The sequence below is a fragment of the Centroberyx gerrardi genome, chromosome 19, assembly GCF_048128805.1.
Source record: "Centroberyx gerrardi isolate f3 chromosome 19, fCenGer3.hap1.cur.20231027, whole genome shotgun sequence".
Lineage (NCBI taxonomy): Eukaryota > Metazoa > Chordata > Actinopteri > Beryciformes > Berycidae > Centroberyx > Centroberyx gerrardi.
This window is the reverse complement of record NC_136015.1, coordinates 20,405,028-20,419,414: the sequence shown is the minus strand read 5'-3', so window position 1 is coordinate 20,419,414 and position 14,387 is coordinate 20,405,028. Positions and strand designations below refer to the sequence as shown.

Sequence of the window (14,387 nt, the reverse complement as noted above, 5' to 3'; positions counted from 1 at the left end):
TAAAAAGTTCTTTTTTTAAGTCTATATATAATACAATACATATAAGAACAACAAGGTGTTTTACAAATATTTCAACTTCCATAATAGTTTGCATAATGTATTTCTTCAGCATTCACCTTTATTCAATTGATCCCAATTTCTTTACTGTCATCAATCAACATAGAAAAATGTCTATTAGTTCCCAGGTCCATGCCCGTCTTCCCTAGACTGGTTATGGGGCTTCCTCCGGCGCTCACTCTGTCCATGCCTGCAGTCATAGGGTGAAGCTGAGGGATGCCTCTATTCTGAATCACTGAGATCTCGTTGTTCTTCATGGCCAGGCCGTTGGTGATAGCTGCCGCATAGCGGTTCCAAAATCCAGGGTCTACATTCATGGCTCGAGCCGCCAGGTCCTTCTGAAACATCTCTCCGAACTTCATGGCTTCTCCACCCAGCAGGGCCATGGGGTTCTCCACCGACAGCCGCCGGCCTCTCCTGGCCGGGGCGTTGTTCCACATGTGAGTGCCCATATGAACCTGGAAATGAGGGAAGCAGGAGAGGAATAACATTATGGCATTTGGTGGATGCTTTTATTCCAAGTGCCTCACGTTGTCATGAGTGCATACATTTCTAGCATGGGTGGTCTCAATGTGTATCAAACCCCTAAAACTAACAGTGTTTTAGGTATTGAGAAATGTAAAATTTTACCAAACACACTCAATATGAAACTAAACAGTAAAATATATTTCTGACTCAAAAAAGCATTTCATGGACAACTTTTGCAGTTTAAACTTTGTTTAGAAGAGATTGCAGGACCTGACAATACTGGGGTTCGACCGATATAGGTTTTTGAAGGCCAATACCGACACCGTTTTTTTAGACTCAAGTCACTGATAGATGATGTTTTACCGATATTCAGTATCTTTAAATTTGACCTTCTTCATGCCAAAAAATGACATATTCAGTGTTTCCCTCAGAATTTTATTCTTGGCTGAAACAGCATTTAGACCATCATGGGACACTTAAACTCTCCCACACAACTAGGCCTTTAAATGAAGAATTAATTTACAAAAAAAAAAAACATAATTGAACAATTAAATGTAGAAATAGAATGTGCAAAGAAAATAAAATTTTATTGCAGGGTTTAGACTGTTTTTTGTAGCTGTGGTTAGGAAGGAATCTCCCTCATATTGGCAGTGGGCAAGTATCCGATATTTAATAAAAGGCCAATATCTGCCCAATATCTCAACAAACCGATATATCAGTCGAACCCTAAACAATACGACAGAAAAATATCCCTTCTCTACCTTCAGATTGCCTTTCGTGGTGAAAGCTCTGCCGCAGATGGAGCAGACGAAGGGTTTCTCCCCGGTGTGTGTGCGCTCGTGGATCTGCAGGGCGCTGGCCGACGAGAAGTTCTTCCCACAAACGTTGCAGTTGTGCTGCTTCGGCGTCCGGCGAGGAGGAGCGGGGCCGAGCAGCGAGGTCATCCCGGGACTGCCGACAGACGGATAAGCCGGAGGGATGTGGAGGCTGAACGACGGGTGCTGCTGCCCCTCATTTGGGTTGCTTGGTTGACTGTGCCCATTCATCTCGGTTTTTATCATGCCCGATGAAGTGCTGGTAACCAGGCCTGGAATGCTTTGACCGGCAGCTGAAATGAATGAATAGGAGTGAAGGTTTTTTTCACCCTCAGTTGTTTTTTGAAACATATTATGATTTATACAGAGTAAAGCCAACATTCTGCACACTTTGAACAGATTAGTGAGATATCCTGAAGAGAAAAAAACCCTGTACAACACGTTTTGTAGGCCACAACGACGCCATACATTGTCATTTCTATCATTGCATGGATATATGACTTTGTAACTTTACCTCGCTCTCTGCTCAGCTGGAATGGCATACTGTAAGGACTCTCCTCCTTCACACACAGTTTGCTGGGCTGCATCCCCCTCAGCTCCTGGGCCGCCGCAACAGCTGCTGCAGAGGTAGGAGAGTCAGATTGCTCTCTCTTCACCGAGGCTGCCAAAAGTTCTTGAGACTCTGTCCTGTTGTTCACGGCCGGAGATTTAATCATCATGCCTTCAGATTTGCTTTGTACAGGAGATGCTGATACACGAGGTGACCTGGAGGATTCAGACACATTTGGGCTGACTGCATTACAATTCTCCACCTTTTTCTCCGTCAAAGAGAAGTTGATAGCGAGTTGGCCACTGTCCATAAAACCATTAGTCAGTGACTTTATGCCGAAGGAGTGGTTTAGGCTTACTGTGGAGTCAATCATCCTCATTTGGTTCTCCAGCGCTGCTATACTTGAAACTATGGCCGAGGACTTGGGAGGGGAATTACAGACAGAGCTCAAGGGCTTCGGACTTACACCTTCTTCCATATTTTCTATCTCCTCTTCCTCTTCCTCATTATCATCCTCCATTGAAATGTCATCGATGAGGTCATTGTCATTGCTGCTGAGACTGTCAAAGTTCTTCTCATTGAAGGAGATGTCGCCGTCCATCTCCTGCAGCCCCTCCATGAGGGAGGAGTCTGGGATCTGCCCACCCATGTGCATACGGATGTGCTGCTGGAGAACAACAGCGTTGGTGAACTTCTTCTGGCAGATGGGACACGAGTGTTGTATCCGAACTGGAGGGTTTTCTCTGTGAACACCAATGTGAGTCTTCAGGTTGCCTTTGGTGGTGAAAGCCCTGCCGCATACCTTGCATTTAAAGGGCTTCTCCCCAGTGTGGATGCGGTAGTGCATCTTCAGCGCACTCTGGCAGCTGAGGACACGGTGACAGAGGACACACTGGTTGGGGTCTATGATCTTTTTGTCAATGTTCTCCACCAGCTGCTGAAGCTTTGAGGTCTCAGATGTTTGCATAGAGTCCAGGAAGCCGCCGGATGAGAACTTCATCTCCTCCGAGTTGAGCGAGAGGGGTGAAGAGTTGGAGACGGGGGATGCTGGGGTGGTGGGTTCGGGCGTGGTGGCTACAGTTGGGGTTGTGGTGCTTGTTGCCACAGTAACTGGGTTGGCCCTCAGTCTCAGGGTGCAGTTTTGGGGCAGGTGTACCCCCTCTGTTTTCAGTATATTGGAGGCTTCTGTCTCGCGGTTACACTGTGGAGACTCTGAAACAGGAGGGAAATGAGGCTCGCTGCCTATACGATTAGGTGACAAAGACGCACATTCACCTGAGGCTGGCCGGTAGGGAGATTTAACGGATGGTGTTACACTTACAGGGTCATTTGAGCTTCCTATACTGGTAAGAGTGGAGGAAAGCGGAAGACCCATAGGGGTGGGCAGAGTTGCTACAACAGGTTTGCTATCCAGCCATGAGGAACCTGGTTTTTCTGGGGGGAATGTCATTCCATAGGGAATACCTGAACTTGTTGGCACATTGTCTAGATACTCTGGCACAGGATAGGGGTTCATCTGAACATGAGGATACTTTTCTTTATGCCTCTGGAAGTGGACCTTTAAATTCCCTTTCGTGGAAAAGCGATTGCCACAGATGTTGCATTTGAAGGGCCGCTCCCCTGTATGGGAGCGCAGGTGGATCTGCAGAGCGCTATCGCTGCCAAACACTTTGGCACAGAACCTGCATTTATGCTTGAAGAAGGGCTCCTCCGGGCTGGGCTTGGTTTCGAACAAGGATACGTTGGGCAGTTTTCCTTTCCTGTGCTTCATCAGGGCTGCAAGAGGGTCAAGTGCATTAGCTGTGGCAGCAATGCTAGCCAAGGGGTTGGGGAATATAACGCTGCTGGGGGGGCTCTGAGGTAGAAATGGCAGGCTGGAGGATGAGCTGAGGAGACTACTCTGCCCCAGGGACAGCGGGCTGGAGGAGCTCAGTGTCTGAGTACAGCTAATGCTGCTTGTGTGTGAGCCGGTATAAGGAGGCAGTAATGCGGAAATGCTGCTGCTACAACTGGAGGGGGGCGGGGGCGAGTTTTCTGAGGAGGCCGAGGTACACGCAACATCTCTAAAGGTGGACTGGCCACATACAGTTTGTGAGGAGAGACTTTGTGACTTTTCAAGCACAGATGACAAAGAAACAGAGGCCTGTCCGTTGATGGCTGAGGGCATTGTTCCTGATAGTGGGAGGATGGGTGGAGGGATGATGCCTTGAGATGGGAAAGGGTTAGGTGCCAGAGACAGCGCTCTAGAGACTGGGTTCAACGCTGCTTGTGTGGGTTGTCTGTTCATGACGGCTACCTGGCTGCAGATCTGCTCAATAAGCTGCAGCTGGTGGACCTGTTGTTGCTGCAGAGCCAGCAGGTGCTCCAGGATGACTGGGATGGCTGCCGAAGCTGCCTTCCCTCCAGTGCCACTGCTGCTTATTCCCTGGGAGAACTGAGCGACAGCCACCCTTGTGCTGTGAAGGATCTCCAGCGTCACATTTGTACTCGGCATGCTGTAGCTGGCAGCAGCCGACATCTGAGGGGAGGCGGACTCAGCAGAATCTGGAGGCTGGGGGCTGGAGGTCGCTGTGTATTTGTCCTGTGGACGATGCTCGAGCTCCATGGCTTCATCCCGCTCCCTCCCTTCCTCTAGATTGTCCAGGCTGTCGTTGTCATTCAACAGCGTCTCTCCCAGCTCAAAGCCCCCGTCTGTGGATTCTGCTGCGGTTGAGTCGCTGGGTGCCATGCTGGGAACCGGGGAGGGTCCGATAGGAGACTCCTCGGGAACAGGCATCCCCTCGTCGTCCTTCACTATCAGCACCAGCGGGTCCTCAGTGCAGACCGTCTGATGCTCGCTCAGTTCGGTCCAAGTGAAGAACTCAGCGCAGCACTTCTCACAGATGTGTGTTTCCTCGCTGCCATGGCGGCTTTCACCTGCATTCATCTCCTCTCTCTCCATGCCTTCCAAGATGCCTGAAAACGGAGAAAAACAAGATAAAGAATTTATTATAGTGATACTTTACCAAAAGGACAAACAGTCCTTTTATCACTATGTAATTAATTGCTAATAGTGGCTACTATATTTTCTTGAAATCATATATGCAAATTAGTTAAAGAGAAGATAAAGTTCCCCAACTTTTTAATTGTTCATAGTTGTATACAGTGCTAGCACAGCAGTTAAGAGTTAGTTATATTTAATATGTAATACAACTTCAGAACCTGAAAAATGAAAAACGCAACAGGCCCCATGATTTAACTCATTGAAGTTGAGCGCTATTCACTCTCCTTGTTTTCAGATGTTAATATTCTTTAAAAAAATCAATAAAATTCAATAAAGTTATCTGACGTCTCATTGTGTATCCAGACAGCTAATGAAATTCCATAGAGTATATTGATTTCCAGTGCTTTTGTATAATTCAGTATAGTGTCACATCTGCGGCCACAAATTGAGTCCTTACCACATGTTGGTCAAATAGTATCTGCACATAATTCTTTGTGTTTGTTTTACCCTCCTAAGAGTACCAAATGGGTGGAGTTTAATGCATCAGGGCAATTCAGATAGTGTGAGGTATGTTGACAATCACAGAAACGTACACTAAATTGACTTTCCTGTGATTGGTGTAAATTTCTGACAATAATTGTTTTGTTCTATATGGCAAACTCCAGCTATTTGATACTCCAAACAGGTTGAAACAAATGTTCCAAATTATTAATTATTATAATTACTATGCGATTTGACCGAGCTCTGGCCCAGACAGAATTAATCAATTTTTCGAATTTCCAGAAGAACAAAATTGTGATTCTGCATCAAACAGCAGTATGACAAACAACAGCAGGCAATCACTTATATAATATTCTTAATAGTAGACTTCAATTTAGAAGCTGAAATCTTCAAAAGGCAGCATGATGTTATTTCTATTATAAACTACCGCAGAATATCTAAATGGCATGTAAGATAATTTAATAAACATGTTCCAAATTTAGAGGAAAGTGGAATAAAGAAAGAAAAGAGAAAGAAACCAATAAATAGCCCCTAAGATCCTTATATGAGTAACATTATGAGATACGACAGATTTTCAGTTCTCATCATTAACATTGAGAGTTGTAATTCGTCATCTCAATCCATTGTTACTTTTTGACCAAATTTGGTTAGATCTGTACAATTTGCTACATTCAAACACACATTTTCAGAAACACGAATGTGCATAAAAAAAATTTCTTTCAGTTTTGATGATGATCTTTTGACATCATATTTTCCTTTTTGTCCTACTTCAGTAGAGCTGATATGTAATGTCCCTCCTGAAAAGATTTTAGATTGAGAATCACTGCTGCATCTGTTCAGGCTTTGCCCCATTAGGAAACAGACAGCAATACCAGATGGAGAGATTCTGGGAAATTAATAGTAAATTATGGTTACATACACTCAGGCTTCCCTCTTTCTGTTTTACTTAACTTTTTAAAAAGGAGGGAAGCGAGAGAGGTGGGTGAGGTGAGGCAGGTGTAAATATGACATCAGATTAATTCAAACCTTTTTCGTTAAATATTGAGGGCCATTTTTGGTCACGATAAATAATTTACTATACATTTTTTTTTAAATAAAATAATTTACTACAATAATTCTTAATATCACATGATCTTAAATCACGAAGGAAGTTATGTTGTTGAAGTGTGTGTGTGTGTGTGTGTGTGTGTGTGTGTGTCTGACATATTAAACTGTCAAGTCCTACTGAACATACTGTATCTGCATCTTCCTTTTTATGTTCTTGTGTTACATAAATTTGTGCAGATTTAAAGCAATTCAAATGTGTGTGTTTGTGCAGGAATACACATGTGTACGTGTGTGTGCACATGCGTGTGCGCGCGCGTGTGAGTGTGTATGTCTACGTGTGTGTTTGTGTTTTGAGTGGTGGTCAATACACTCCAATAATCTCCGGGTTTCACCACTTTTTTGCCACATGAACCAAAGTTGCTGGGAATCAGTCTCAGTGTGTTCAAGGTAAACACAGAAGAAGACATCAGGTACATTTATAAATACACCAATACACTCACACACATTCCCACTGCAAACATACAGTACAGTTTCTGCATTCCTCCACAGAGAGGACAAGCAGGTCAGTTAATACTATAAAGGGCTGAAGCCTCCAAACATCTTAACATCTATACTTCTACTAACTGATCTTTACTGTTTTTCTGCTCAGAGAAGAAGAGGGGAAAGAGAGTTGACTGAGTAAAATCTATTGAAACGTAGACCGAGTCAAAAGTAAATAATCAGAGTCGCTGCCTCACCAAGTGGGTGGTCTCAAGATCACCAAGGCGATTCAGCAAACACAAGGAGTGCAAACGCTTTCTCAGTTTTAGCTCAGGGTTTTGTCTGGTGTGTAAGATTTACTTCCACAAAACCCAGAGAGAACAGAAAAGAGTTTGTATCTGAAACTATAACTATATTTTCAAATATCACAACACTGATGGAAATTGATTCAAACCTCAGAACTCACTCTATCCATACGCTTAGGAACACAAAACTGATTTATACCTATTTCTTGTTGTGTGGCTTTATGGCGATTAAAGAAAACATCATCAACGCAGCTGAAAAGCCAAACAGACACTGAGCACAGAGTTAAAGCCTCTTCGCCTCTTTGTGTGACCTGTAGGCTTCAGAGGTCAGCGGTTCAGATGTACTAATTGTATTATGATCCAGACACGGAGCACTTGCCCCTAGCAGGGTGAGGCGGACAAAGGTTAAGTCAGCAGGCTCAATCAAAGGCCATCTCAGGCTGACTGAAGGCTGTGGGAGGCCTGGGAAGGGCCTCTTCCACACTCAACACCTCTTCACAGCCACAAATAACACTGAAGTGACATAACATTGTGTAGAAAAACATGGCAAGAACCATGATGATGAAATGTTGAATTAATGCATTAAACAATGTTTTACAGGCCTTTTGCCTTGTAGGAAACACGGACGATGATGCCGTAAAAGATTAACAAAGGCTACTATAATGTACTTTTACACAGAAATGTGAAATGCATCATAATAAATTAGATTAGACTAGTTTAGATTAATTTAGATGAACAGACAGTCAGTGAGAACCTAGCAGGCTATTATACAACTTGCTCAGGCGTTCTGCACCAAATTTAGAGGGGGAAGGCCGAATTCAATTAGGAGTCAGACAAATTTGGATAAAGTCATCAAACACTTAAATCTGATGCAAAATCTGTCTTACAGGTTAATTTACGGTTAAAATCTTGCTGCTGATCAGGTTATTCTCAACTGCTAGTGCTGAATGAAAGATTCAAAATAACACCTATAGATTGACTGGTGCAGGAAGAGATAATACAATTAATTAATTGAAATATTAAAATATTAGAAATGATCTAACCCATTAGGTCTATCATATAGCCTATCAATATGATTCAAGAATGGAGATCAGCCTACAAATATATTTACCATGGAAAACAATTAATTGATTGATAATTATTAATGATTATTTCATACACTCCTGGTAAAACACTAAGATTAAGAAATACTGAATGCTGGGAGCCATTAAATCTCCAATCCAGTATCTTGGATTTTCATATTTATGAAATTAATTCATAGGTCACATATCAATATAAGCTTGAATTAAAATAAAGGAGATCCCCTGCAAGCTGGATACAGTATTATGAACCAAAACATGTCAAATAAACAGAGGGCTACTTTCGTTAAAACAAGTCATTTCCATATCTGATTCTTTTCTCCTGGGTGTATTCATAGTATAATATAAATCTTTAGTGTCTCCCATTAAGTTGTAAATGTTAAAATTTTTTTGACAGGAAGGCCTTGAGCGAAAACACAGGGACTTCCAACATAATCTGTCAAGACAACACTTTGAAATAAAATGTATTACTAATGGCTATTTCCATGCGGAAAAGTGTGGCGTGAGTTTATTCTGTATTTCGGTGTTTTTGCCGGTACAGGCAGGCCCTCTTTTCAAACACCGCGCACGAGGTTTACTCTTTTTAGTCCATAAACCAAAACAAAAACAAAATGGATTTGAATTGTTTTAAATTTGTAAATAAATCAAAAATAAATTCAAAACATGTATCAATAAATCCCCTTTTCTCGGCCTAATCCTAAACTTTTTAAAACTAACAACATTTCATTTGGCATAATTCAGAGCTTAATGAAACAGGTCATTAACAATTAAATGAAGAACGTTAACCTGCAATGTAAAATAAAATGTTTGGGCCAGGAGCCAATTGACCCTCCTTTTTATTTAATAGAGTTTATCCACCTTTTTATTCGGACATAAATCCACAGCAGGCCCATCAGAGTACAGTATCAGTCTAATGTAAGTTATATGATGGCTGCTTCTTTTGATTAAAACGCCTTAGCTAAAGCTTTTCTGAAAATTATAGTTGTTTTTTGTTTATATCGGAGGTCTGTTGTCTCCTGATGATCGACAGCCTCTAACAGCATCTTTAGTAAATACAGTAAAAGTCAGTAGATCCCCGGTCACATACCATTTGTTGAGCGGAGGCCAGTTTGCGGTGCTTCTTCATCTGACTTCAGGTGCTGTGGCTTGGCTTGCTTGCGGCGGGACATGTTGATATTTCTCTACGAGTTGCTCCTGCCTTTTGCCGATTCATCTACAACCAACAAATGGGACCCTTCAGCGCGAGCGGGGTCGGTGAAATAAGGGAATAGCGGCTGGTGTTGCCTGTGTGCAGATTGCGCATGTCAGTGTAATTATGATGGAGGAAGGATAATGCTTTTACGACTCTTGCTGCCCTTCGGTGGGTGATTGGCTGCGGTCCAGCCGACTCACACTAGATATGGAAATGAGGGATGGGGTTTAATAATAATTAGTTCACTTCCTGTCCGGTGTGCGGCTGCTTTAACGCGCAACTCCAACCAGCCCGACCGCACTCCTGTGAGTTTCACATGCGTTTCGGGACAGTCCTCGGCTTGACTTTGTGTCTGTGGCCAAACAGTGCGGCTCGGGAGCGGAGGAGGCTGTCGGCTGCAGTCCGTAGGCTTCACACTGACTTGTTTTCCTTTTACTGCACCTGAGCTCTTTCTCTCGACGAGTTTATGTGAAGAGAGACGCTCCGGGTTGAGTTGACTTCTCTGGCTGTGGATGGACGTCCCGGTTGAATCTCTTGCCTCACAAACACTGAGATAGCGGGCTTTACTGTACAGTTATCCTTCCACAGAGGGATATAGGGTGCGTCTTCTAAAGTGCGTAAATTAAGGTCCATAGGCGACGCGGTGGGTGCAATTCGTGCGTAAAACCAAAGGTAAAAAGCTCGTAGAGGTCGCTCGTGTAGATGAGACCATTCTCGTTGGATTCAATTCATGCGTAAATTCAAAGTTTGTGCGTAAAAAGCTCACTCGGGTCGCAGATGTGACCGATCTGAAACTGGTGGTCGCTGGAAGTGCGACTCCTCGGTTTGTCCGAGGCACCGGCGCTCTCCTTGATTCCGCAAAGTTGCCTCCGCCTCCGGTCCATCATTAGATGCCCTTGAGCCGACTGCGATAGGCTACTGCCAGGATCCCACAGGAGGTGTTGGAGCCCTTACTTCATTTGTTACGACCTCCCACAATTTGGCGCCATAATAGACTGAAAAAATGTCTGCATGTTGGCAAAAAAGAAATCTTAGCCTCTTCCTTTGAGTCATGATCAGGGATGCAGTGGAGGGTAAACCCACCTGAACTGAGTTTAGCCTCCTTTAAATCTAAGGATTAGAGTTTATTACCTTTTTAGGCTGGGTGTTATGACCCAAATCATAGTGAGCAGTATCCAGAAAAATAATAACACATCAGAAAATGTCATTGATTTTTGACCATATTGGTGGTTGTTTGCCCTATGATGATATCTGACTAGAGCTTATATTGTTTACCCACCTATGTATTTACCACTATGATATAAAACCTGAAAATGAAAATGTTATGCACTGCAAATATATTAAGGCAGTTCAACGTAAAAACATAAGTTTCCTTGCTGCCTTAAAATTGTGAGTTGACTGAAGTAGTACTGAATAGTTAGGTCAAAGATCATTAGTTAGTTGTTCTAATGTAGAAAAGCTAACTGAGTGAACTTAAGACAATAAGTTCAATCAACAAATGTCTAGTCATGCTGATTCGTGTGTCCAAGTTGAATGCATTAATTGATGAACTGAAATCCAGTGTTATTTATTTTTTCACAAGGTTTGCTAGGTTTAAGTTTCTCTTGTATCACATGATTAATACACAGTTCAGCATAGTATGCAGCTGCAATACACTTACTTATAGTGGATTGTACTTGCCATGTGCATCAGAGAGAAACTTACTTGCTTGTGAATTCCCAGATACATAGATAAGATAGATAGTAGGTTTTATCATGTTTTTGTTTTTTGTTTTTTTTAATCAGAAATTGACCTATTATTCACCAAACATACATACATAACAAGTCTCTATCCTGTAACTTCATTCAAACCAAAAGAAGGAAGAGTTTCTGCAGAGTTAAACCGAATGCAATGCATACTGGGAAGTCTGCTAATAAACTAACAGTGTCGAGTTTAGTGAATGCTTTATAAGGTTTTCTTTCAACTCATAATTTTAAGTCACAAGATGTGAACTCATGATTTTAAGTCATGACTCTCATAACTAGCACTTTTAAGTTGAAATTGACAAACACATCTGTATACATTGTGTTAATGGATAAAGATGAGTTGATTTCACTAAATTGCACTACAGTGTGGTAAAGTGAGGAGTGTATAGGGTAATAAAATCTGTTTTGCTGCTATTCGCTGTTGGCTGTCTTCCACTTCCACATAACTATTTCAAAGCTCAGAAGAATGAAGCATACTTCACCAAAGCTGTAATCCCTTTTCCCCAGGCATTGTCCCAAAAGTTGTAATTATGTGGTATTAAAAGATGCAGCCGGGGGAGGACAGAATCAGCTGTTGATAATTGCAAGTACTACACAACAGCCTGGTATTGATCGGCATGTCTCCTATTCCCCTGCTATGGGGAGATAAGAAGGCCCCACTCCTGGTGGAATATAATTTCTTCTGACCTATCAGGTTTCTACAGACTTATGATGAATAGCCAGAGTGGCCAAGAGCGCTTATCTGGAAACTCAACCCTCCTTGATTTGATATTGATTCTTTGTAACCAGCCCCGGCACACAAAATCAAACTAGCAACTACTTGACCATGATCTCCACCAAATTCTAACTAGACCTACACCAACGCAGAGTCCGCTCCCATCTGAAGACACAACTTCAATTTCATTACTGTGTATATCTGCTAGGGGACAGAATATGCCAATTTGTATTGTATATACAGTATGATAAGCAAGGAAAACGTATAGCTGTGCCAAAGGAGAATGGGCTCTTTTATAGAGGGCATCCTTTAAGTCCAATTTATTAATAAAGGACTTTCTAAAAGCAACTGGAGTTAATCAAGGTGCTGCACATAGTCAATAAATAGATAGAGAAGCACACTAAACATAGAACATCAACATAGTACAGCCAGAAAAAAACACACAAGACATACACACACAACCAGACAAATCAACAGGGCTCAAAAATAAAGGTGAGTTTTGAGCCAATCCTTACTGATTGCAAGCTAGATGTTGTGTGGATATTTAAAAAAAAAAATCAGTTTCTATATATTGATTTCACTTTTAGGCAAAGGCTATTCAAGGCCAGCCTATGTAGTAATATGTGAAAAAATCATTGGACACATGGACACAAAGTAATATAGGGTTTACAAACTTTATTGAGTTTTATGCTTCACTTGTGCATGTGTGTGTGCGTGTGTGTGCGTGTGTGTGTGTGTGTGTGTGTGTCATGTTTGAGAGAGAGTCACCAAGAATTATGTACTGTATTGAAGTGAAAATTGAGTCTACAGAGTCGAGCGTGTGCATTGGAATATTTCTCCCGACAACTTCTCCAGCCTCCAGCTTTTTGCCCATATGATGATTACAGTAGGCTGTGATTTACTAGCAGCCAAATGCAGGAGCAGATATAGCAGCCTGCTGTCAGGTGGTGCCAGCTGAGGAATGTGAGTGCTGCTGCACTGTGAGGCCTTCGATGGAGATATGACAAGCTAATGGCCCCTGACCCGGCGCTCAGAAAGCCGGCGATCAGCAGCAGGAAAAATGCAAAGCTCCGCAATAATATGTCAGACCAAATGACATGACAGCGCCCCCGGTGAAGGCTGCGGAGAGGAGAATTATTTTGGGACTCTCATGCATTCATGCTGTGGTATTTATGAGAGGAAAAACTTCCTCCTCATTGGTGGTCTTGCTTTGCCAGCGAACTACAGCTAGCTGCAGTGTAAAAATGAAGATTGGGCTCAGATTTTACATTTAGCATTTAGCTGACGATCTCAGCCAAAGCGACTTATCATGAGAGCATCAGCAGAGTAAGCTGAATTTCCTAAATTGCCAAAATTACAAGCAACCAACAGTGAGAAGTGCAAGGTGGAAAGCCACAGCACCCAGACTGAAGCCTTAGTTTGTGACTTATGAGACTGGGGAACCTGCTGGTTCAGTTGATGTATCTTTCAATGGAGACTGACCGAATCATAACTATTTTTTAGTTGAAAATATCTCTCCGCTGAGGGGCTTTCAGGGCGGCAGTCTGTTTAGCCCTCCACAGAATAGATCTAAAAGAATTACACACACTCAGGGTCTGTTTCCTCGTATAATCACACAAAAGGATTTTTCTTGAAAATGATCATAAATCACAGGCCGGATCAATACAGCGGGCCCTGGCTGCACCGGCCTGATAACACAATCAATACGGGGTATTTGGATTTTAATTAATACATGACAGTGCCTCAGCCCTGAAACAGTGAAATATGATCTCTGTCTCCTTTTGAAATAAGCCCTGTCCCCTGCAGAGCGCCACACATGTCCCCGATATCTGCTGCAGCCCATCGGATGTCGTTGTGAATGTGATCTGGTACCTGAGGAGCTGGAGGAACAGAGAGAGAGAGAGAGAGGATGAGAGAGAGAGAGAGAGAGAGAGAGAGAGGACCGCCACAGATTTGTACCAGCAGCAGGAAAAACAAGAGTATAAACACACAGTCCGTCCACACATCCCTCCAGAGAGGCCGGCAGTTGTCGAAGTTGATACCGCAGCTCAGACTGGTTCCCCGCAATATCCAAAACCTTCATTCAGCAGTTATTGCAGCTGAATGGGAGCAGGTCCTTCATCCCAAAACACAAAGAAAACAGAGAATAGACCAAAAAACTAAATCAAAAGTGAACAAAGAGGGATTGAAGAGAGAGTGGAGGGTGATAGACAGCGCCGAGACAGGGCTGTTAGGTTATGTAGACCGAGGGCTGAGTGGCCTGGAAATTTCTGATCGCTTTAATTCACTACACCCAACTGGGCCGGCTCTCTCCCCCTCTTGCTTTTATCTAACACTGTGTTTCTGTATTGATTTTTTTTTTCTTTATCTTCCAGGCTGGATAAGAGGACAGAGAACTACGGGAGCGAGAGTGAATGGAGAACTTTCCTGAAGATTGCTGCTATTCTCCA

The 14,387-nt window shown here is 42.8% G+C and overlaps 1 protein-coding gene across 1 annotated transcript; it reads right to left on the bottom strand.

Moving 5' to 3' along the window:
• Nucleotides 1-122: 122 nt before the first annotated feature.
• sall3b (spalt-like transcription factor 3b) lies at nt 123-9,454 on the bottom strand. Its single transcript, XM_071895014.2, has 4 exons — nt 9,373-9,454; nt 1,855-4,845; nt 1,287-1,633; nt 123-515 (listed from the first exon to the last, which is right to left on the bottom strand). The coding sequence occupies exons 1-4, from the start codon at nt 9,452-9,454 to the stop codon at nt 123-125; spliced, it is 3,813 nt and encodes a 1,270-aa protein (XP_071751115.2).
• Nucleotides 9,455-14,387: the final 4,933 nt, after the last annotated feature.

What these genes read in the sequence shown, in the direction of transcription:
- sall3b (XM_071895014.2), bottom strand. Translation starts at nt 9,454, where the DNA reads ATGTCCCGCCGCAAGCAAGCCAAGCCACAGCACCTGAAGTCAGATGAA. An exon ending in TGGCCTCCGCTCAACAAATG is followed by an intron (nt 4,846 to 9,372) that starts GTATGTGACCGG and finishes CTCCGTTTTCAG; the next exon opens with GCATCTTGGAAGGCATGGAG. An exon ending in CCACGAAAGGCAATCTGAAG is followed by an intron (nt 516 to 1,286) that starts GTAGAGAAGGGA and finishes CCTCATTTCCAG; the next exon opens with GTTCATATGGGCACTCACAT.